Source organism: Dreissena polymorpha, chromosome 14 (genome assembly GCF_020536995.1).
Source record: "Dreissena polymorpha isolate Duluth1 chromosome 14, UMN_Dpol_1.0, whole genome shotgun sequence".
Classification (NCBI taxonomy): Eukaryota; Metazoa; Mollusca; class Bivalvia; order Myida; family Dreissenidae; genus Dreissena; species Dreissena polymorpha.
In genome coordinates this window covers 556,214-582,079 of record NC_068368.1, presented here as the reverse complement: position 1 = coordinate 582,079, position 25,866 = coordinate 556,214, and the positions used below count along the sequence as shown (strand labels likewise).

The following is a 25,866-nucleotide window of genomic DNA, read 5'->3' as shown; positions in this document are numbered from 1 at the left end:
TACAAATCTGAGATTGTGGACTGAGTCTTTGATTTTGATTTCACGGAGGCCCAAAACCGTTTTGGATTATCATTAGCCGACAAAGCTATATCTTCTTCATACTTTTTTACAGATTGTCTTGTTAATTTTCAAACCTGATTTCTTTCTCTCTTGTACTGTTCAAAAGCTCTTTTATCTCCAGTACTTCCATACCTATTCCATAATCTTTCTTTTCTTCTCATTTGACTTTTTAACTTTTTCGATAATTGTATTCCATGTTTTTTACTTGGTTTGTTAGCACTTTTTTCTTGGTATATGTTTTTGGATAGCCTCATTTACTTTCTCTGTAAAAAATTTCCATTGTTCATCTAATTTTTTATTTCTCATGGCACTTTCCCAATCTATACTAAGTGTCTCTTTCATTCCATCAAAATCGGCTTTTGCAAAGTTAAGTCTCTCTTTTGCATGATGGTTTTGAGAATAACCGCTAAAGTTAAATGTCAAAACAAAGTGGTCACTCTTCCCTAGTGGGTTTTTCAATGCTTACACTATTTATCATTCCTTCCTCATTGCTAAATACAACGTCTAGAAGTGATGAATCTTCGTCTCCCCTTCCACGCGTTGGCTCATGAACGTGTTGATTATAGAAGCTGTCTCTGATGCACTCCACAAATTCAAAACTGAAGTCACCTGGTCCCCTGTCTGTAGACATATCACCCCAGTTGATATTTGGAAAGTTCAGATCACCTACTGTAACAAAGTGTGTGTATTTCATAGCAGTGATTTCATTGATCAAACTACAAAGCTTTTGACATTCTTCTGTGTTCATGCTAGGGCTACTATATACTGACGTGAAGAGAAACTTGTCACATTTATTCAGGCTTATTTCAACACTTAGATATTCATTGTAGACTGTCTTAAATGATACCTGCGTGCTTTTCAATTCTTGATTGACATAAATCAGTAGACCTCTTCCCTCAGAGTCTTTACTAAGGTTTTTATACACAGTTTCATACCCGTCCAGGTTATACTCTGCAATCAATCTTTCATATCTGAAGTTTTTAGCTTTTACCTCTTGTAATGCAATTATTTTAGGCTTTTCTTTCATGTCTATTAACTTCATTTTCAGTTCATAAAACTTATCATTTGTGAACGTATCTACATTTGAGAACAAAACTGGGAAACTATCTACATTGTTACAAACATTTCTACACTGGTCACTGTTTTCATTAACTAACCCGGGCTGAGCGTTGGAGAGCCTAGTATGGGCTCGTTTGCCTCCATCCCTTTGGCCTTGAATGACTTTACCCTTACAATTTTTCTGTCCCACTGGAGGCCTCTGACCAGATACCATTTTTTGGATCTTTTTCTGCCTCGGTTTTATCCTTTGCTTCTTTTCTCAGTTCTTTTTCCTTTTGCCGTTCCTCGTTACTCATGTCATGTTTCACACCAACTTTCTTAATATATGCTACTTCTGAAAATTGAAGTTTATAACTGTTTTTCATTATCGTTGCTTTAATGTTTTCGGTGAAAGTTGCGACTAGAATTCTTGGGACTTCAACATCTTCACCATGAACTTTTCTCCTTTAACCAGTTTTACCTATGCGCCGAACAACCAAAATGTCTTCAGCAAGAATCATGACACCCATTTCCTTTGCAATTTGTCTGAGTTCGTGTATATCATTTTTGATTTTTTCATTTTTAATATTTCCGGATCCTTCGGGTATGTTATAAAATGCTATATTGTTTTTTCTATCAAGTCTTTCTTGAATTGAATTCAGTATCTGCTCAGCAGATTTTCCTAAGATTTTCTTAGCACTAACCTTACTTACTCCAGCATCTGTCTCTGCACTGCTTACCGCTTCATCTGCACTGATCACCTTAGTGTCCTTAATCTCCTTCATTAGTTCTTCCCGCATTACTCCAATATCATCACATATGCCAACCATGTCAGCCTCCATCTTTGTCAGCCTTTCTGCAATCTTACGTGAGAAGTCTGAAAGATAATCTGAACATCGATCTTCAATACTTTTTTGATCTTTGAGAGTTTTCAAAGTTTTTTCAAGTCACACTGTACAAAACCATGGCATATTAATTCTACTACCAACAGCTTTGTATGCAGTCTTTGGTATTCCGAGACATTTTAAACACCTATGGTTAGCATCACAGTACTGACAGGTAAACAGGCAGTCATTTTCATTTGAGAATTTTTCATAACATGTATCACAAGTCCAAACCGCAGATTTACTAGGGGAAATAATTCTGGAAGAGCTTTTCAAGCTGTCCCTTGATGCTGATCTGTCCCTGTCCGCAGTGTTTGCTGAGGCCTTCCTCCTTGTTCCCTTGTTTACAACTTTAGTGGGTGGGGGTGGCCGGTGGCCGCCATCTTGTCCTTTGTGTTGCTTGAGTCAGATTGTTTATCGGACATTTCTCTGTGTTTTTGCAAAAAATCTTTGCAATGGATCTTTACTAGTGGGTTTTATTGTCAATATAAACTAGGTTTTCCTATAGTTTACAAACTACTATTAACATAATTAATAATTTTCTTCTGCAGTTTTTCGTTTTACCAACCGTAAGTACGGGTTACACACCACTTGTTTTTGAGCTTGAAGATCAACATATATATTTGATTGTGAATTTTTTTTTCACAAAAATTAATTTTTCGTTATAATATGATTATTTATCATTCAAAATGATGTTTTCACTAATTAATATCATAGCCACACGCTAACCATTTGTGAGCTAAGTCACTTGCAGTGTTCACTTTGAAGATCAAGGAGTTTCGGTCTTTAATGAGAATCTTCCCATCGGATGACCATGCCCCAAGAAGATGACCGGTTTTCGTCAGGGATCTGGCACTACAGAGCAGGGCACCGCGTTTGGTTGTAAGGTCCTCATTAATGAAAGTGTTTTTAAACCCGTGGTCTTTAAGCTTTGATCGACAGAGGTAAAGCTTTTGTCTTGCTCTATATGAAGTGAATTTGACAATGATGTCACGTGGTTTATTCGGACTTGGTTTACCTACTCTGTGGGTCCGATCTAATTCAGGTACAGTTAGATTTGATCCAATTTTTCTGGATAAGTCAAGAACGAGGTCATCCGTGTTTTCCTCTCCGTTTTCTTTAATCCCTGAAATTTGAACTAGATTCCGCCTGGAAATAATTTTCTTGGTCATCAAGTTTTATTTCCAGGAGATTTAATTTGGCCTTCAACTCATTATTTTCACTACACAGTTTCGTGTTTTCATCTTCAAGCACTTCCAATTTTGAAGTTAGTTTAGAAATGACGCTTGTGACAACGTTCTCAACAATTGTTTCGATGTGGGCACGGAATGTTGCTACTAAAGTGTCTGATATTTTTTGAATGGCTTCCTCGGAAAGAGAGATTGTTGGTTCACACGAATGAGATGCTAAGGGGGACTCCATGATTGATTGATATGCGCGTTTGTGCTCACTATCGAGTTCGTTATCGGCGAACTTAACGCTCGTTTGCTATTTCTAGTACAGTCTGGTGTTTCTAAGATTAAAGACACTGGCTGTAGTCAGGAGCAATAACAATTTTGAGGACTTTGCGAGCTTTTGGCGAAAAAGAAGTAACCGTACCTGATGAACAGAGTCCAACACCTGAGCGTTATCCACAAGTGCTCCACTGCTCAGAACGAAAGTCAATGCGTAGACACAACTCAATCACAGCACAGCACGAGCATAGTACATAGTACAGACACAGCGCAGACTCGGTCACCTCTATGTCACAGGCTAGTCACAACACAAACATGGCACAGACACAGACTCACAGTATTACAATAACTTATTTGCATTTATGGTATTTTTTTACCGATAACGTTTACACATTCAAATTACGCTTCCAGTTTTCAGCACTCAGCATTTTTTGTACAAGAAAGTCTTTTTTACTTATTCAACTACCATTTTACCACTCCAGTGTAGTTACATAAACCATATAAATCCATATACACGGTTTAGCTACATTTCAATTTAAATCGTGTAAGTCAATAATCGATAATCAAGACACGGAGCTCAGGAAAACACGTCTTGTCACCTTGAAAGCTAGTCATTCCCAGGGCTAAGCAGGGACAACACTTTCCGCATAAACTGGATTTTTGCTAAGCAAATACTTTCTTTAAACAGAAAATATCATTATAGCGGAAAATGTCGTCCCTGATTAGCCTGTGGGGACTGCAGAGGCTAATTAAGGACGACACTTTACGCACAAGCATTAAACCCCCTTTTCACAGAGCACGGCCCCTTTCAGGCTTAATCCTATCTGAATTACATTCCGTTTACTGAACAACTCTTTGTTTCAAAATTGATTAATTACCGGGTACTATAATCAGACAAACAAAGCACACCTTTTAACTGTAAAACTCGTATTGATGTTTACGTGTTGGGGCCAAATATGCACCAAGTTTAATAAATATTATGTAAGAATCAATTTGTGTTTAGTAATATTTAACTGTCTCAATTTATTATTATATAGAAACGCAATGCTTTATCTCTTGTCTTAATAAACTTTGAACATGAATTGAAACTGTGTCCTCGTTTTGACACGATATTATTTGCTAAAACATAATGATCGAGTGCCCGCCAAGTTCGAAGGACTCAGATGGACCCTTATTTTAGCCAACCGGATCTGAATGGCCGTCATAATTGTGTGTATTATATATGAGCCACGTTATACGAAAAAAGATACTATGCCATAAATGACCAGCGAGCATCCGCAGTATGGCCAGAATCTACCCTGTCCGCTTATGCGATCACGAAATCTTGTGTGACTTTATAGCGGAAAGCGTGGCTCCTTACCAGACTGCGTAATTGCGCAGGTTGGTCTTTAGCTACGCTGGTTGCACTTGACATAAGATCCTTTTTCGCGTGACGCGTCTCATATTTGTACTTTTAGTTATTCTTATATTTCTTTCATGCCATCACGCATGAATAAATATGTTTCTTTTTTTTAAATATATACGATCCAGCAGTAATGTCCACAAAAAATATTTCATTGCCAAAACGTCAAAAACAGTAATTTTTTAAACGGTTCCTTACTGCCGACAATCATGGCATCTATGTATATTTTTTTTTAAGAAAAAAACACTCAAACACAAGAAGTAAAATTAATTATTTATGCATTAAACATGTTAACTAATATTTACAACAACAATAGCAAACAACAATGTTTTATAATATTACGTCATATTTAATATTATTCCATAAACTTCGAAAGATCAGACGCTAATTGGAGTTTTGGATATTGTTCAGTCTTCTGACTCGATTCCCACAATATGGCATTGACATTTTATTTTATTGAGAACACAACCAGGAGGCCGTTTTATCAACAGATCTTAGGTGGATCTTACGCAAGATTTCGTAAGATTCTGTCGTACGCTTATCGTAAGTACCGGGTGTAACACATAGTTATGCCCGAAAATTCTTATTATACTCTACATTCATGGTTGCCCATAGAAGTGGCGAATATGAAAACCATGTCTATACTCTACTGAGATACTGTTCTACAGCTGTATACTCATGCCCCCCCCCCCCCGAAATAATGGTACACATACAGTTTCTATGCAAAATACTTAACCCCCATTTATGCCTAGTGGACTCTCCCATCCTTCTAAATTGGATCAATTTATTTCCAAAATTAGGTATGTCTAGTATATTAATTTCTATATTTAGAATATTTCTTAAAGAAATTCCTTAAAGCAAACAGCACAGACCCTGATGAGACGCCACATCATGCGGCGTCTCATCTGGGTCTACGCTGTTTGCCAAGGCCTTTTCTTTAACGTTTGTATGTTTATAAAAAAATATGCAACATAAATGAAGCAACTGCAACAATCATATAAAACAACATACAACTTATTTTGCTTTCATATGAGCTCAATAAATTGCTCAGTATCTTTTAAGCTTATAGGTAACAAGCATTTTGATTGGTAGTTTTATGCAATTTAAAAAAAAAAAAGTTTCAAAGATAGTTATCTCAAAGGTGAAACACATTCTTATTCCACCAATAATAATCGTACATTTCAGAATGGTGTTAAACTTTTGACAAAAGGATGGGTTTCAAACTCATTGGTATAAAAACTCTAGGGTACAGAATTAAAAAATTTCATATTCTGTATAAACATAATACAACAGGTTTATGTACAGTTCAAAGGACCATATATTCAAGAGGTTAACCTTTTACCCCGTAAGAAGCAAAGTGAAAATGGCTTTTGCAACCAGCATAAAACCAGAACAGCCAACGAGTAACTCGCAGTCTGTTCAGATTTTACGCTGTTTGCTGCTCATCAAAAACTAAGTGTTGGAAAACAAGCCTTTTTAACTTGAATCTAGTAAAAAGGTATTTAATAAAATTTAACTTTGTATGGCACTACAAATGCGTCAACAAATGTGACTAAGTGGTTACGGTTTAACATAAACTAAGTTTAAATAACAGTGTCCCTGGTGTGTGGCGATGTTTCAATGAACCAAACATTATTTAAAAGTTCATATAACAGATTCCCATGTATGCTGTCCATAATTTTATAAAACAGGTTAATTAAAATGTGCTTTATGTTCTATTCAGTTTAAGGAAGGGATGCACTCGTTGTTCCACTTCATCTCGATGGTGGGCCACTTGGTCAGGAGGCAGAACTTGACGGGTGACGTGTCGGTCACTATCTGCACCTCCAGCTCATCGTGTATCTCAGCTTGACCTTCCACATACTGCACCTGTCAGGGACAAGGGATCAACGGCTTACTGTTTGCCCAATGTTATTTGTACAAAAATTGAAGAAATTTGATAGGATAATGCAACCAAGCTATATATGTATCGTCAAATCATATAATCAAAAAAATTCATCAATCATTTATCAACACATATCTATAAGTTAATTTAACAAGCATTTCAATTAACATTCCAAGATAATAAGCCAGAATAAAATTTAGGATGAAATTAACATCCTGGGTTTCTAGCAAACTTGGTTTATCAACCTGAAACTTATAAGTTCAGCCTTTAAATCCTTAGCCACCTAATGTTTTACCCATTTTACCACCTTTAAAAAAAAAATAAGAACATGCATGTTATACTTCATAAACAACTACAAGTAAACAACTAAGAGAGTAAATGAAATATCTTATCTTTATTTGATTTTAATTCCACAGTAATGCAGGAAAACACCACTGACCTGCTTGTTTGCACAAGAGCGGGCAATCCCGTTGTAGTGGTAGAGAGTGAAAGACTTGGGGAGTTCAGGAGTGCTTTCCCCTCCATAGAACTCTTCAAAGAAGCTACTCTGGGTTATTATACCCAGACCCTCTGCATCCAGTTTACTAGCCATTATATCTACACTGAAAAATATGGCAGTACAAACGGCATCAAATGGAAACCTACTAGTCTTTAGAAAGCAGAATAAACTTATGTAAATTGCTGTTTGGGAAAATATTTGTGATTTTTTAAATGAAATTCTTCAAAATGTACTCCTTTAAACAGCATCAACAAGTAACTTCATAATTGTTTAAACAACACTATGGCTAATGTCAGAACTTCAATGAAAGAACACAAGCAAATGTGTCTTGTTCTGTGAAAGCTGGTCATAACGCATGTGCGTAAAGTGTCGTCCCAGATTAGTCTGTGCAGTCCGCACAGGCTAATCAGGGACGACACTTTCCGGCTTAACTTGATTTTTGGTAAGGAGGGACTTCCTTGAAACTAAAAATACCATTAAAGCGGAAAGTGTCGTCCCTGATTAGCCTGTGCGGACTGCACAGGCTAATCTGGGACGACACTTTACGCACATGAATTAAGCCCAGTTTTCTCAGAACAAGACACAAATAAATTTCCAATGTATTCGCAGCTGCACATAACAAGGCTACTAACAATAGCACTAATGCTACACACAAATCATGGCTCCCATTTATTTTCAGAATGTATTGGCATCAATTTATAAAAAGTCAGTTATAACATGTATTAAATAAAACTGATTACTTTGATTAAAGTATGCTTTATTAACGTTGTGTTTCAGACAAAAACTGATTTATGACAATGGTTTGGCAGGTAATCACTACGATTGATATCATTATGTTGCAACATTCTGTTAACAAGTACTATTCTAACTTATTTCAACTGACGAACAGAGAGTTAACACTAACTATTCTTTAATATAGACTAGGTCCAAGGCTTGCATCAGATCTCCGAGCTGATCAGTTACTATAAACCCATTGCCTGAAAATATACAAAATAAAACCTGTTAAATATGGTAGAAATTTACTAATATATAGAGAACATTTGTTGAATACAGTGGAATATCGATTTTATTTCACGAGTGATCATAGACAACAAATATTTTTCTACGATCACAAGTGAATTAAAATCAATAATCCACAAAATCGAACAATTTTGTTTTCACTGTTTATATACATTGTAAAAGAGTTTAAAAGGAGAATTTTGCTGGATTGATGACATCATTTCGTCAAAATATGATGTCATTTTACTGTTAGTGATTTTTCTTCTATTTTAACTACTGACCCGAGTATTTGTGTGTCAGGCTTAGGAGCACTATTCCTAATAATTTGTAATGGATTTACAGTTTATTAGTGTACTGCTATTTGTGTTGTGTTCTGAGAACACTGGGTATAATGCATGTGTATAAAGTGTCGTCCCAGATTAGCCTGTGCAGTCCGCACAGGCTAATCAGGGACGACACTTTCCGCATAAGCTTGATTTTTGGTAAGGAGGGACTTCCTTGAAACTAAAACAAGAGCTGTCAGGACAGCGCGCTCGACTATCTGAGTACTTTACAGTATAATGTAAGCCATCATGGGGAAATTGTTCATATTCAATAATGTTTAGACGATCTTTCAAAAATAAAAAAATAAAAAATAAAATATATTTTTTGTTTGTGGGGGGGGGTTGAGAGGGGGTATAATGTGGGGTGTGGTAATTTATTAGATGATGTTTAAAAAAAAAATTGGGGGGGGGGGGGGTTGTGGGGGAATTCTGGGTAGGGGTGTGGGGTATTGTTTGGGTGGAATCCATTGTGGTATTCAGTGTATAATTTGGGTTGGGGTCATTTCTCAGACGATCTTTCACGAATAAAAAAGGAAAAAAAAATGTTTTTTTTTTGGGGGGGGGGGGGAGGTAGGGGTGAGAGGGGGGTATAATGTGATGTGTGTTAATTTATAAGATGGTGTTTAAAAAAAAATTGGGGGGGGGGGTAGGGGGGTGAGAGGTGGGTATAATGAGGGGTGTGGTAATTTATTAGATGATGTTTAAAAAAAAAAATTTGGGGGGGGGGTAGGGGGTGATAGGGGGGTTTAAGATAAGATAAGATAAGATAATCTTTTATTATAGTGACATGTGTTTACGTACAGGAGATTAACAGACATATATACAATGCATACAAGAACACCCGGCCTAATAGGCCTATAAGTCACCTTAACAACAGTGTAAAATATAACGTGATCATTATTATACAAATAGACAATGAAATATTTGAGCAACATACTTAGTTCAATGAATAAGTTAGCATCTTCTATATAATATATGTATAAGAACATAGCAAGAGTTCAATGATAATATGATATGTACAATTTTATCATAAGTAAGAAGACATATGCCTGAAAAATGTGTAATTCGTAGTTGATACTTAGAAGCCCATTTACATAATTATATTATTTTAAAGTTTTAACTGACACAACATCATACAACAGATATTGTTACTTATATAAAATACTGCTTCTGATATAAAAAGCATTTACAACAAATTTCGCACACTTTCTTGGATGACATTTAACCAAGAGAACTAATTTATCTTTATTTGATTGACAGGTAGCATATTCTTCAGAGTTCAAAATGTTCCCAAATATAACTGATCTTGTGTTTTCATAAAGAGCACATTCAACAAGAAAATGAGTTTCATCTTCGACCAGTCCACTGTGACACAGCTTACACCGTCTTTGCTCGGGGGCTTCACCCACATACCTTCCGGTTTCGACCCTAAGTGGTAGAATTCCGGTTCTGAATTGCGCAAATAAGGCGCGTTCATTTCTTTTTAAGTTCAGTGTCAGATATTCTTCACAAACAAATTCAGTTTTGAAGGTTCTATATGTTCTTAACTTTGAACTTTGATGATTGGTTTAATGTGGGGTGTGGTATTTTATTAGATGATGTTTAAAAAAAAATAAAAAATGCGGGGGGAGGGGGGAGGTTGGGGGGGGGGGGAGGATTCTAGAAAGGGGCCTGGGGTATTGTCTGGGTGAAATCCATTGTTGTATTCAGGTAAGTGTTGTTTTGTCAAAGTAATAATAAAATGTGATCACAAATAAAGAAGTTTAATGGCAATTTAAGCAAAATGTTCAATTATCTAAGTGTAAAAGGGGCCATAATTATGTCAAAATACTTGATACAGTGGTCTGCTCTTGTTTATAGGTTGGGGTCATGTTGGTAAACAAGTATGCAACATATAAAAGCAATATGTCGAGGGATATAGGAAATATTTGGGGTAGTACGCAAACTTTAACATAGATTTATCAATAATATGCATATTCTAAGTATAAAAGGGGCAATAATTATGACAAAATGCTTGATAGAGTTGTCTGCTCTTGTCTATAGGTTGGGATCATGTTGGTAAACAAGTACTTGTATGCAAAATATGAAAGCAATATGTCAAGGGACAATGAAAATAATTGGGGTAGTACGAAAACTTTAACATTTGCACGCTAACGGAACGGAAACGCCGGGGTGAGTAGGATAGCTCCACTTTATATATTTCATATATAATAGTCGAGCTAAAAAACCCATAAAAGTGGAAAGTGTCGTCCCTGATAAGCCTGTGCGGACTGCACAGGCTAATCTGGGACGACACTTTATGAACATGCATTAAGCCCAGTTTTCTCAGAACGTGGCTCATTTCTTTCCAATTTTCGACACATGCACAACAGCATAAAACCTGAACAGACTATGAGTTACTCACAGGCTGTTCTGGTTCTATGCCGGTTGCAAAAGCCATGTTCACTTTGTTTCTTACGGGGGAAAGGGTTGACTTTCCTAACATCTAACAGCAATGTTCTTCAACAAACCACAATAATTTTCCAACCCTAGCCCAGCAACTACCACAATCAGTTAGTAAAAATGTGACTTTAAATGGTTTTACTACAGCCACAAACGTAACACAGTAAAGCACAATGGTGTACATGTTTTTCAATAGACAGGATACATATCTCACTTGGTTGTGACAAACAAATGTTCTGAGCAAGTTCAGATATCTAAGTGCACTTGGTTGTGACTAACAAATGATCTGAGCAAGTTCAGATATCTAAGTGTTTATGCTCCTTTCTTTTAAAGACTTACCAACTAATTTTGACCCCATGTAACCCAGTTTTGACTGGACAAGCTAATCATCGAGACAAATGTTTTGACCAAGTTTCATAAAAGTTTGAAAATAATGTTGATTTATTGTTCACTCTTGACTTTACAACCTTATGTTGACATCCCATTACCCAGTTTCAAAATCAATGTAGATTCAATCAAAATAAATAATCTTACAAAGTTTCATAAAATTGGACAATTAAGTGGTCTCTAGCATTTTCACAAGCTTTAAAAAAACAAACAAACAAACTTTGTGACCTTGTATGTGACACAATGTGACCCAGTTTGAAACTTGACCAAGACATCATTGGGAAAAAGGTTAAAAAAAAGTTTCTTGTCAATAAATGCAGGCCCTGGAGTGTTCACAAGTCAAATGTTGATGACGCTCAATTGCCAACAAGAGGGCCTGAGAGACCCAAAGTCGCTCACCTGAGATAACAAGATATAATTGGGACAAATCTTCTGACCAAGTTTCAAGAAGATCAGAAAATAAATGTGGCCTCTAGTGTTAACAAGGTTGTACTATAGCCATATAAGGAAAAATGCCCGCCCCCTGGCAGCCATGTTTTTCAACCAACCGGCATCATTTTTGAACTCATCCAAGATATCAACGCGATGAATCTTCTGACCAAGTTTAATGAAGATCGGACAGTAAATGTGGCCTCTAGAGTGTTAACAAGATTTTACTATAGCCATATAAGGAAAAATGCCCCACCCCTTGGAAGCCTTTTTTTCAAGCAAACATAATAATTTTGAAACTCATCCAAGATATCATCGAGACCAATCTTCTGACCAAATTTCATGAAGATTGGACAATAAATGTGGCCTCTAGAGCGTTAACAAGGTTTTACTATAACCATATAAGGAAAAAGATGTGTTTGTGAAACACAATGTCCCCCTATATGATGTTTGACCTTGTAGGATGACCTTGACATTGTGAAGGATGACCTTGACCTTGACCTATTCATAAAATAAGCGATTTGGGCCAAATATATTTGACCTCTGACCTTGAAGGATGACCTTGACCTTTCACCACTCAAAATGTGCAGCTCTATGAGATACACATGCATGCCAAATATCAAGTTGCTATCATCAATATTGCAAAAGTATTCATAAAATGAGCGATTTTGGCCAAATATATTTGACCTCTGACCTTGAAGGATGACCTTGACCTTGACCTTTCACCACTCAAAATGTGCAGCTTCATGAGATACACATGCATGCCAAATATGAAGTTGCTATCTTCAATATAGCAAAAGTTATTGCAAAATGTTAATGTTGGCGCAAACAGACAGACCAACAGACAGACCAACAGACCAACAGACAGACCAACAGACAGGGCAAAAACAATATGTCCCCCACTACTATAGTGGGGGACATAAAAATGCCCCGTCCCTGGTGGCCATGTTTTAAAAGCAACCAAAACCATTTTGGAACTCATCCAAGATATCATTGGGATAAATCTTCTGACCAAGTTTCATGATGATCGGAAAATAAATGTGACCTCTAGAGTGTTAATAAGGTTTTACTATAGCCATATAAGGAAAATAGCCCCGCCCCCGTGGTGGCCATGTTTTTCAACCAACCGGCATCATTTTTGAACTCGTCCAAGATATTATTGGGATGAATCTTCTGACCGAGGTTCATGAAGATCGAACTATAAATGTGGCCTCTAGAGTGTTAACAAGATTTTACTATAGCCATATCAGGAAAAATGCCCCATCCCTTGGAAGCCATTTTTTTCAAGCAAACGTAACCATTTTCGAACTTGTTCCAGATATCATTGAAACCAATCTTCTGACCAAATTTCATGAAGATTGGACAATAAATGTGGCCTCTAGAGAGTTAACAAGGCAAATGTTGATGCCGCACAACGGACAAAAAGCGATCACAAAAGCTCACCATGAGCACGTTGTGCTCAGGTGAGCTAAAAATTGACGGATGAAAAGTTTCCACAAAGCTCACCGTAAGCATGTTGTGTTAAGATGAGCTAAAAAACATAGGTTAAAACTCTGGCAAAACCCTTATACAGAAAGAATTTAGAAAAGCTTTTGAAAACTCATTAAAAAGTTCCATGATACAACCTTCAGGATCAAATCTCTGGAAGATTCTTCTGGCTGCTGACTGAACTGTTTCATTAATGATCAAGTTGGTGTCCTGAAAGTTACAAACTGAATGGTTAGTAAAATCAACAAAATATTTAATAAATGTAATAAATTATAATATATGCATATTTTCAAATAGATACTACGGCATTAGTTTTATACTTTAAAGTTTTGAGTTTTGAATCTTTATTAATTACTAGTATGTCATTGTAAAGGTTTATTTTAACATATATTAACGCTTTAGGATCCATACTATTAATTTGGCATGATTTGTCATTATCGGCTCATGTATTACTCAAAATAAAATATATTCTAGAAAGTACCCAGGAGTATGTCTGGGTGCCTTCAAGCTTATTTTCTCTACCTGAAGTACATTGTTTCATACTTAAAGAGTACCTGGGGTACTTTAAAGTAGTACCCTAGCCGACAATACCAAATAAAGAAGCATCATTGTCATTGTTGGCTCAGGTAACTCTAACTTAAAAGTAACCTGTTTAATCTTAAGTATACTACAAAGTAGTTCTGAGATCAAACACAGGTAGGTAAAGCATTTAAAAGGCAATCAATATCTGAAAATAAATGCCCATCCAACGAAAGTCAAATTAAGTTTCATCAAATTCAGATCATTAATGTCTGTAATCTAGCGCCTGGAAAACAAGAGCACCGCATTACAGGTGCCACGCACAGCTACGGGTGCAGATTTGAATAAATGAAAGCTTGTCAAAAAAAAATTTAAGGTCACAGTGACCTTGACCTTTGACCTAGTGACCCAAAAATGGGTGTGGCGTGTAGAACTCATCATGGTGCATCTACCCTGGTATATATGAAGTTTCAAAGTTGCAGGTGGAAGCAATTTGATTTTAGAGCCAGTGTTCAAAACCTTAACAAAATGTTAAGGTTTTAGCACGACGCAGACGGCAGACACGACACGACGATGGACACAGACACGCTGGCAATGACAATATTTCTCCGAAAACGCCGAGCTAACAATCAATTAGAAAATTCTGTAATCTTGATAATCAAATAGAAATCACTCTTTCAAAAAATCATTGGGCATGAATGACCAGACGATACAGTGCATGTCCGCTCTACACGGATGTTTCATATTAAATTTCATCAAAATGGATAATTTGTTTTTTTAAGATCTCACCCTTAAAAAGAAGTGCCTCAAAGGATGGACAGACAAGAAGAAGGACATAAATGAACATTGCAGAAATTTGTTTCTGACCCAGGTAAATTTATTCCAACTAAATTACAATTTGGACAGACAGATAAAATGTTGACTATATTCTACCCCCTTTATGGGAACATAAAGTGGAGTAAACTAGGGTAATAACAATATATGCATGCTATTAATATTTAATTGCTATCCATAAAACATAAACATTCAAAAATTTCCAATAGGAAAATTCTGACATACACACAGACAGCAAAAAAAGCATATTTCAGTTAAAAAACTTTGTTGAAACATGAATAAACAAGTCATGTACCTTTGAGAACAACACAGTCAGATGGGTTTCACTGCCTATTAACCATATTGGGTACTTGGGATTCTTCAAATTCCAGCCGACCTTAAGAAAAGTTCAAAATGCAGAGTATTTCATACAGACTATAACAGAGTGTGTTACTAAAACAAAAATTTCATATGAAACTACATTATAGAAAGAAACATTGGAAACTACAGCTTAATCATAAATAGGAATTATACCCCCACAATTGATCTGTCCACTATTTTACTATTATTTACTAGCAAATACCTCTGCCTGTTGATCATTTGGGGAAGAAACATTGTCTTACACATAATCACCTCAAGGCAATACAATATGTTTCACATTTGAATTAAACCCTATACCACTCGGAAGCAAAGTGAAAAGGCTATGTGCAAACAGCATTAAACCAGAACAGCTTGCCAGCAACTGTCAGTCTGTTCAGGTTTTATGCTGTTTGCTGCTCATCAGTATCTAAGGGTTGGAAATGAAGCCTAAAAACTTGAATATACAAAGAAATGTCTTTAATTATATTTAATTTTTAAAGTTGCTACAAATGCATAAAAATATGTATCTAAATGGTAAAGGGTTAATATTGTAAGAAATGTGGAAGCAGTTGGCTCCATGAACCTATGCTGTTTAATGCAGACAGACTGACTAACTAAAGGACATAGAGACTCACATATGCAGACAGACTGACTGACTAAAGGACATAGAGACTCACTATGCAGACAGACTGACTGACTAAAGGACATAGAGACTCACTATGCAGACAGACTGACTGACTAAAGGACATAGAGACTCACTATGCAGACAGACTGACTGACTAAAGGACATAGAGACTCACATATGCAGACAGACTGACTGACTAAAGGACATAGAGACTCACTATGCAGACAGACTGACTGACTAAAGGACATAGAGACTCACTATGCAGACAGACTGACTGACTAAAGGACATAGAGACTCACTATGCAGACAGACTGACTGACTAAAGGACATAGAGACTCACTATGCAGACAGACTGACTGACTAAAGGACATAGAGACTCACTATGCAGACAGACTGACTGACTAAAGGACATAGAGACTCACTATGCAGACAGACTGACTGACTACATAGAGACTCACATATGCAGACAGACTGACTGACTAAAGGACATAGAGACTCACTATGCAGACAGACTGACTGACTAAAGGACATAGAGACTCACTATGCAGACAGACTGACTGACTAAAGGACATAGAGACTCACATATGCAGACAGACTGACTGACTAAAGGACATAGAGACTCACTATGCAGACAGACTGACTGACTAAAGGACATAGAGACTCACTATACAGACAGACTGACTGACTAAAGGACATAGAGACTCACTATGCAGACAGACTGACTGACTAAAGGACATAGAGACTCACTATGCAGACAGACTGACTGACTAGAGGACATAGAGACTCACTATGCAGACAGACTGACTGACTACATAGAGACTCACATATGCAGACAGACTGACTGACTAAAGGACATAGAGACTCACATATTGAACCTATGCTGTATGCAGACAGACTGACTGACTAAAGGACATAGAGACTCACTATGCAGACAGACTGACTGACTAAAGGACATAGAGACTCACATATGCAGACAGACTGACTGACTAAAGGACATAGAGACTCACTATGCAGACAGACTGACTGACTAAAGGACATAGAGACTCACTATGCAGACAGACTGACTGACTAAAGGACATAGAGACTCACTATGCAGACGGACTGACTGACTAAAGGACATAGAGACTCACTATGCAGACAGACTGACTGACTAAAGGACATAGAGACTCACATATGCAGACAGACTGACTGACTAAAGGACATAGAGACTCACTATGCAGACAGACTGACTGAGTAAAGGACATAGAGACTCACATATGCAGACAGACTGACTGACTAAAGGACATAGAGACTCACTATGCAGACAGACTGACTGACTAAAGGACATAGAGACTCACTATGCAGACAGACTGACTGACTAAAGGACATAGAGACTCACTATGCAGACAGACTGACTGACTAAAGGACATAGAGACTCACTATGCAGACAGACTGACTGACTAAAGGACATAGAGACTCACTATACAGACAGACTGACTGACTAAAGGACATAGAGACTCACTATGCAGACAGACTGACTGACTAAAGGACATAGAGACTCACATATGCAGACAGACTGACTGACTAAAGGACATAGAGACTCACTATGCAGACAGACTGACTGACTACATAGAGACTCACATATGCAGACAGACTGACTGACTAAAGGACATAGAGACTCACTATGCAGACAGACTGACTGACTAAAGGACATAGAGACTCACTATGCAGACAGACTGACTGACTAAAGGACATAGAGACTCACTATGCAGACTGACTGACTGACTAAAGGACATAGAGACTCACATATGCAGACAGACTGACTGACTAAAGGACATAGAGACTCACTATGCAGACAGACTGACTGACTAAAGGACATAGAGACTCACATATTCAGACAGACTGACTGACTAAAGGACATAGAGACTCACTACGCAGACAGACCGACTGACTCAAGGACATAGAGACTCACTATGCGGACAGACTGACTGACTAAAGGACATAGAGACTCACTATGCAGACAGACTGACTGACTAAAGGACATAGAGACTCACATATGCAGACAGACTGACTGACTAAAGGACATAGAGACTCACTATGCAGACAGACTGACTGACTAAAGGACATAGAGACTCACTATGCAGACAGACTGACTGACTAAAGGACATAGAGACTCACTATGCAGACAGACTGACTGACTAAAGGACATAGAGACTCACTATGCAGACAGACTGACTGACTAAAGGACATAGAGACTCACATATGCAGACAGACTGACTGACTAAAGGACATAGAGACTCACTATGCAGACAGACTGACTGACTAAAGGACATAGAGACTCACTATGCAGACAGACTGACTGACTAAAGGACATAGAGACTCACATATGCAGACAGACTGACTGACTAAAGGACATAGAGACTCACTATGCAGACAGACTGACTGACTAAAGGACATAGAGACTCACATATGCAGACAGACTGACTGACTAAAGGACATAGAGACTCACTATGCAGACAGACTGACTGACTAAAGGACATAGAGACTCACTATGCAGACAGACTGACTGACTAAAGGACATAGAGACTCACTATGCAGACAGACTGACTGACTAAAGGACATAGAGACTCACTATGCAGACAGACTGACTGACTAAAAGACATAGAGACTCACTATGCAGACAGACTGACTGACTAAAGGACATAGAGACTCACTATGCAGACAGACTGACTGACTAAAGGACATAGAGACTCACTATGCAGACAGACTGACTGACTAAAAGACATAGAGACTCACTATGCAGACAGACTGACTGACTAAAGGACATAGAGACTCACTATGCAGACAGACTGACTGACTAAAGGACATAGAGACTCACTATGCAGACAGACTGACTGACTAAAGGACATAGAGACTCACTATGCAGACAGACTGACTGACTAAAGGACATAGAGACTCACTATGCAGACAGACTGACTGACTAAAGGACATAGAGACTCACTATGCAGACAGACTGACTGACTAAAGGACATAGAGACTCACTATGCAGACTGACTGACTGACTAAAGGACATAGAGACTCACTATGCAGACAGACTGACTGACTAAAGGACATAGAGACTCACATATGCAGACAGACTGACTGACTAAAGGACATAGAGACTCACTATGCAGACAGACTGACTGACTAAAGGACATAGAGACTCACTATGCAGACAGACTGACTGACTAAAGGACATAGAGACTCACATATGCAGACAGACTGACTGACTAAAGGACATAGAGACTCACATATGCAGACAGACTGACTGACTACATAGAGACTCACATATGCAGACAGACTGACTGACTAAAGGACATAGAGACTCACATATGCAGACAGACTGACTGACTAAAGGACATAGAGACTCACTATGCAGACAGACTGACTGACTAAAGGACATAGAGACTCACTATGCAGACAGACTGACTGACTAAAGGACATAGAGACTCACTATGCAGACAGACTGACTGACTAAAGGACATAGAGACTCACTATGCAGACAGACTGACTGACTAAAGGACATAGAGACTCACTATGCAGACAGACTGACTGAGTAAAGGACATAGAGACTCACATATGCAGACAGACTGACTGACTAAAGGACATAGAGACTCACTATGCAGACAGACTGACTGACTAAATGACATAGAGACTCACTATGCAGACAAACTGACTGACTAAAGGACATAGAGACTCACTATGCAGACAGACTGACTGACTAAAGGACATAGAGACTCACTATGCAGACAGACTGACTGACTAAAGGACATAGAGACTCACTATGCAGACAGACTGACTGACTAAAGGACATAGAGACTCACTATGCAGACAGACTGACTGACTAAAGGACATAGAGACTCACATATGCAGACAGACTGACTGACTAAAGGACATAGAGACTCACTATGCAGACAGACTGACTGACTAAAGGACATAGAGACTCACATATGCAGACAGACTGACTGACTAAAGGACATAGAGACTCACTATGCAGACAGACTGACTGACTACATAGAGACTCACATATGCAGACAGACTGACTGACTAAAGGACATAGAGACTCACTATGCAGACAGACTGACTGACTAAAGGACATAGAGACTCACTATGCAGACAGACTGACTGACTAAAGGACATAGAGACTCACATATGCAGACAGACTGACTGACTAAAGGACATAGAGACTCACTATGCAGACAGACTGACTGACTAAAGGACATAGAGACTCACTATGCAGACAGACTGACTGACTAAAGGACATAGAGACTCACATATGCAGACAGACTGACTGACTAAAGGACATAGAGACTCACTATGCAGACAGACTGACTGACTAAAGGACATAGAGACTCACTATGCAGACAGACTGACTGACTAAAAGACATAGAGACTCACTATGCAGACAGACTGACTGACTAAAGGACATAGAGACTCACTATGCAGACAGACTGACTGACTAAAGGACATAGAGACTCACTATGCAGACAGACTGACTGACTAAAGGACATAGAGACTCACTATGCAGACAGACTGACTGACTAAAGGACATAGAGACTCACATATACCCCTTTCCAGCCATGGTATAATAACAAATGGTAATATTTAAACAGTGAAGTACCCCTTTTCTTTTGAGTACTGTTAAATATAAAATTATGGAAATAAGTATATAACGTATATAACCATAATCATAAGTCTTAATGCAAAACATAAAACAACATTTCTAATAGATAATGTTGACATAGCTTACCTCACAGTAACGCAAATGTTCCATAAATGACAGAAAACCAATATGTGAACGTCTGGATACCCCATGTAATTCTGGGAAGAAACAAAAACAATTTCATATTCATGTGTCTTTCAGTATGTATATATTAGACAATTTTCAAGCTAATTTTTTTCCGGCAAAAAAACTAGGAAGTAATCATTCTTGTCTGCAGAAATAATTTCAGTGCAGTTCTAGAATACATTTGTTAGTTTATGTGCAAATTAGTTGACAATATAAACATTCATTTTATCAAAAACTTATCGTTAATATAGTATGACTAAGTTACCTCCAGTGTTTAAACTAGTTGCATTTTACACTTTTAAACATATTATGTTTAGAAATTTCCAAACATTCCCTGTCTGTACCTCTTCCCAGTTCCATGTTCTTTTTTGTGAACACCAGATGAACACTTATACACGTGATGTCAAAGCAAGTGAGAAAACCATGGCATGCAACTAACTTGTAAATAGCTGATATTGGTGGAATTATCTGAGAATGAATTGCATGAAAAACTTGTTTCTCAGAATGGTATAAATATTGTAATCACAATTTTAATCATTCTTGTGCCTTGCCATCATTACACAGTTATTTAGGTAACATAGTATTTAGTCCATGTTTCTTTAAGACTTTATGGACAGTTAAGTTGGCATGCTGGAAACTACTTAAGTAAATATAATAAATTCAACAGGGAACTATCTTAAAAACTATTAAAACCCTTTGAGCCTATATATTTTTTAGTATTTACACCTGCCTGTATTTAGAAGTTAAGTAGAAATCTTTATCAAATTAAAAAACTTGATCCAAAAGTTAACAGCCATCAGCATAACTGACCTTTAAAGGTCTTAACCCTTTCCCACTCAGAAGCAAAGTGTAAATGGCTATGTGCAAACAGCATGAAACCAGAGCAGCCTGTGTGTACATGTAACTCGCAGTGTGTTCAGGTTTTATGCTGTTTGCCACTCATCAGTATTTTAGGGCTGGAAATGAAGCCTTTACAAATTGAATCTAGTGAGAAAAGTCTTTAATCAAATTTAACTTTCTAAGGGACTACAAACCCATCAGAATACGTATTTAAGTGGCAAACAGTTAAATACATATCTAAGTGGTAAAGGGTTAAATACGTATCTAAGTGGTAAAGGATTAAATACAATACATTAAATATGTATCTAAGTGGTAAAGGGTTAAATACGTATCTAAGTGGTAAAGGATTAAAGTTCTTAACTACTGAGTCCAACTACAGTTCATACTTAGACCAGAGATATCCTTGTCATTATCCCATACGTTTGTTACAGCTTTCCCAGTGATAAGCAGGTTGATAAGACTCTGACTAAAACACATCAAGAACAGAAAATCTAGGTAAGAACAACTCCAAACTGCATGTTTTCTATTAACCCTCTTTCAATCAGGGGCAAGGTGACAATGGCTTTGTGCAAACAGCATAAAACTTGAACAGCCTGTGAGTAACTCGCAGTCTATTCAGGTTTTATGCTGTTTGCTGCTCATCAGTTTCTAAGGGTTGGAAATAAAGCCTTATAAACTTAAATCTAGTAAGACAGGTCTTTAATTTTATTAAACTTTCTAAGGCACTACATGTACATACGAATTAAATTCGTATCTAAGTGGTAAAGGGTAAAATGTTCTTTTTGTTGAGTCGCAGTGGTAAAGTAGATATGGTGTGTGCCTAGCAACCGGGAGGTCACGGGTTTAATCCCCACTGTGGGAGCCTTCTTTAGATTTCCCATATAGACACCAAGTACTGGTTCTAGTCCCAGGAAACGGACTTGAGAGTGTTTCAACTAAGCCTTAGGCTTTCTATGCAATCAAGCTAAAATAAATAGGCATAAACTAAATGTTCAATTTGAGGTTAATACTAAACTGCACACAAGATCACAATCATAGTCTTTAATGAAATTGTATAATTATATGCCATGTTTATGTCATACAAATGGTAAATGAGTACATTTTAGCTAATATTATTTCTGAAATAAATATACTCCGGTTTGAACCTAGTTAAAGTATTATTTATTAAACTATTTACTTTCAATTATATTTTAGCAGTAAAACGAGGGCAAGTTTGTTCAATTAATCTATTAAATGTTTAACATGTATATAACAAATCAATTAAAGCAATAATGTGAAATTAAAATCTATACATAACAAGGGCTGTTTGTAAAACATGCATGCCTCCCATATGGGCTCTCCGTTGTAGTGAGAGCCATTGTGTGAATATGTTTTTTGTCACTGTGACCTTGACCTTTGACCTAGTGACCTGAAAATCAATAGGGGTCATCTGCCAGTCATGATCAATGTACCTATGAAGTTTCATGATCCTAGCCATAAGCATTCTTGAGTTATCATCCGGACACCATTTTACTATTTCGGGTCACCGTGACCTTGACCTTTGACCTAGTGACCTGAAAATCAATAGGGGTCATCTGCAAGTCATGATTATTCTACCTATCAAGTTTCATGATCCTAGGAATAAGCGTTCTTCAGTTATCATCCGGAAACCATTTTACTATTTCGGGTCATCGTGACCTTGACCTTTGACCTAGTGACCTGAAAATCAATAGGGGTCATCTGCGAGTCATGATCAATCTACCTATCAAGTTTCATGATCCTAGGCCTAAGCGTTCTTGAGTTATCATCCGGAAACCATTTTACTATTTCAGGTCACTGTGACCTTGACCTTTGACCTAGTGACCTCAAAATCAATAGGGGTCATCTGCGAGTCCTGATCAATCTACCTATCAAGTTTCATGATCCTAGGCCTTAGCGTTCTTGAGTTATCATCCGGAAACCATTTTACTATTTCGGGTCACTGTGACCTTGACCTTTGACCTGAAAATCAATAGGGGTCATCTGCGAGTCCTGATCAATCTACCTATCAAGTTTCATGATCCTAGGCCTAAGCGTTCTTGAGTTATCATCCGGAAACCATTTTACTATTTCGGGTCACCGTGACCTTGACCTTTGACCTAGTGACCTCAAAATCAATAGGGGTCATCTGCGAGTCATGATCAATGTACCTATGAAGTTTCATGATCCTAGGCCCAAGCGTTCTTGAGTTATCGTCTGACAACCACCTGGTGGACGGACCGACAGACCGACATGAGCAAAGCAATATACCCCCTCTTCTTCGAAGGGGGGCATAAAAATAAGTATTTAAAAAATCAAATGTTATGATCTTACAATAAATAAACAGACCCCAGTAAACTCACCTTCCGTGACCATGAAGGCCGTCTATCAAGGGCTCACTGATATCTTCAACTTCATTCTTGATCTGTTCTATACCCTATATTCAAACATTAGAACAGGACGGTAAAACAACATTTAAATACACACAAATGGACATGTAAGAAAGAAACATCTGTACGCAACACATGCATCTCAAAAAAGATTATTAAATGGTTAATTCTCAACCACATCTATACCCTTCTTATGTGCAGACAATTCAAGTTGTTTGGTTACTATTTTATTTACCTGACAGAAAATCCTATTTTTTACCTTACAGACTAAAACAGTGTTCTCCGAAAGCACCGGCAGCCAAAGATTTCACCAGTTACATTCGATCTAGATGCCAGCTACTTAACTTTTCCCCAAAGTATCACTTGAAATGGTGCAAATACACCCATTTTACTGCTAAGTCGCTGGCTACTTTGAAAATATAACTGGCAAATACAATTTTCTTGGAGAACAAGTTACTGTTTATCACAATACAATTAATACACTTCAATTTGAGACATAACTTGACCCACCAAAATACCAGAAAAGTGCAACTTCTAAAAAATACATACCCAGTAACATTTATGAAACAAAGATGTCAAAAAACACAATTGTTGTGACTATACCTTACTTTGGTAAGTATAACTGAATACAGATAAAGTAGAACACCCGATGTGCCACTGAATCCCTTGATTTTTGCCGCAACACATTTCTTCAATGAAACTTCATCATAACATTTTGAACACCTGAAATATTCAAAATTTAAACATAAATAATAATGTTCATGCCTATACATCATTCAACTCTGTGTTCCGGTGTATACAATTATAGTGTTTTACCTTTTTTGTTAAGGTGACAGGACCCTTTATATGGGGCATTTTACCACAAATGAAGATATACAAGGTATTTTGATAAGCAGGATTATACGTTTACATTAAGGCAGTGTTCACCTGAAGCACTGGCAGCCGGCGATTTTACCGGGTACATTCAATTTACCGTAATTACTCTACGTTTTCGGACACTTAAAAATAATAAAGAAAATTCGTGTCCGAAAACTTAGATAAGAAAAATATTAACAAAATTTTGAGACATTAATAACGGACGAAAACTTGTGTGTCCGAAAATAAAGAGTCACAAAAAATAATTATTTTTGCTAAAAAAAGGGGTGTCCGAAAACTTAGAGTGTCCGAAAACATAGAGTAATTACGGTAGATGCTACTTTTCCCATAAATATCAATTGAAATGGTGCAAATACACCTGTTTTAAAGCTAAGACACGCTACTTTGAAAATATAACTGGCTACTCAAATTTAGCTGGAGAACATTGATTAAGGTAATCTAAAAATAAACATGTGGTCTTGCTTATCTTAAAATAATTCCCTTTTTGTTGTTACCTGTACTTTGTTATAATACATTCATCAATTTAATTGCTACCAATTTAAACATTGATTAACTATGCTTTAACCTGGTTCAATAAAAATTTGCAAATAGAAAATTAGATCCTTATTTCAGTCAAGTTTTGTCTAATGTGGAGAATTGAAATTTGCTAGACATGTATAAAGATGAAAAGCTATATATTATCCTCAAATATTTTTTTATTCTAGATTAGGCTAATAAAATTAGTTAAAACATTCACCAGTAAATTACTAACATGAATATGTTTTTCTAAAAAAAGTCTCAATTAATGTTTTAGCACATACCTATCGTTTTACTCATGCCTGACAAAGTTTGCAATGATAATTATGAACCCTTTAAACATAGTTTTCCTTACCTTAAACGAGAATGAAATAACATCTGGTCCATTCTTGGTCGTTTACATAAACTTTCCCCTTCAAGTGATTGGTCAGTTATGTCCTTATCTTGATTACTTGATGGGCTGCCATTCTCCAATTGGACATTATTTGAATTAGGCTCCGCCTCCAGACTAAGTACAGAGTAGCCATTGGTGGAGACAAGCATTAACACATCACACAGTGCTGACACAAGGAGACTTTGGCTTTCTTCAGCTATAAATAGGCAATATTAAACACAATGTATAGTCTTAAATAGATCTTTCAAAAATAAAAAAAGCAAAAAAAGTTTTTTTTTTTTTGGGGGGTTGGGGGTAGGGGGGGGGGGGTTGAGAGGGGGTATAATGTGGGGTGGGGTCATTTATTAGATGATCTTTCAAAAATAAAAACAGGAAAAAAAAAATTGGGGGGGGGGGGGGGGCAGGGAATCTTGGGTGAGGCGTGGGGTATTGTTTGGGT

The 25,866-nt window shown here is 37.2% G+C and overlaps 1 protein-coding gene across 1 annotated transcript in view; it reads right to left on the bottom strand.

The window, feature by feature from the left end:
- Window positions 1-5,099: 5,099 nt before the first annotated feature.
- LOC127857999 (ubiquitin carboxyl-terminal hydrolase MINDY-3-like) overlaps window positions 5,100-25,866 on the bottom strand; it is a 33,725-nt gene continuing 12,958 nt past the window's right edge. Inside the window, exons 3-12 of the mRNA XM_052394833.1 lie at window positions 25,389-25,623; window positions 24,250-24,364; window positions 23,615-23,688; window positions 21,641-21,720; window positions 20,376-20,446; window positions 14,939-15,019; window positions 13,428-13,500; window positions 8,127-8,199; window positions 7,163-7,325; window positions 5,100-6,707 (exon numbers count right to left, since the gene is read on the bottom strand). Of these exons, the coding sequence (XP_052250793.1) occupies window positions 6,558-6,707; window positions 7,163-7,325; window positions 8,127-8,199; window positions 13,428-13,500; window positions 14,939-15,019; window positions 20,376-20,446; window positions 21,641-21,720; window positions 23,615-23,688; window positions 24,250-24,364; window positions 25,389-25,623 (1,115 nt within the window). The 3' untranslated portion in view covers window positions 5,100-6,557. The remainder of the gene's footprint in view (window positions 6,708-7,162; window positions 7,326-8,126; window positions 8,200-13,427; window positions 13,501-14,938; window positions 15,020-20,375; window positions 20,447-21,640; window positions 21,721-23,614; window positions 23,689-24,249; window positions 24,365-25,388; window positions 25,624-25,866) is intronic.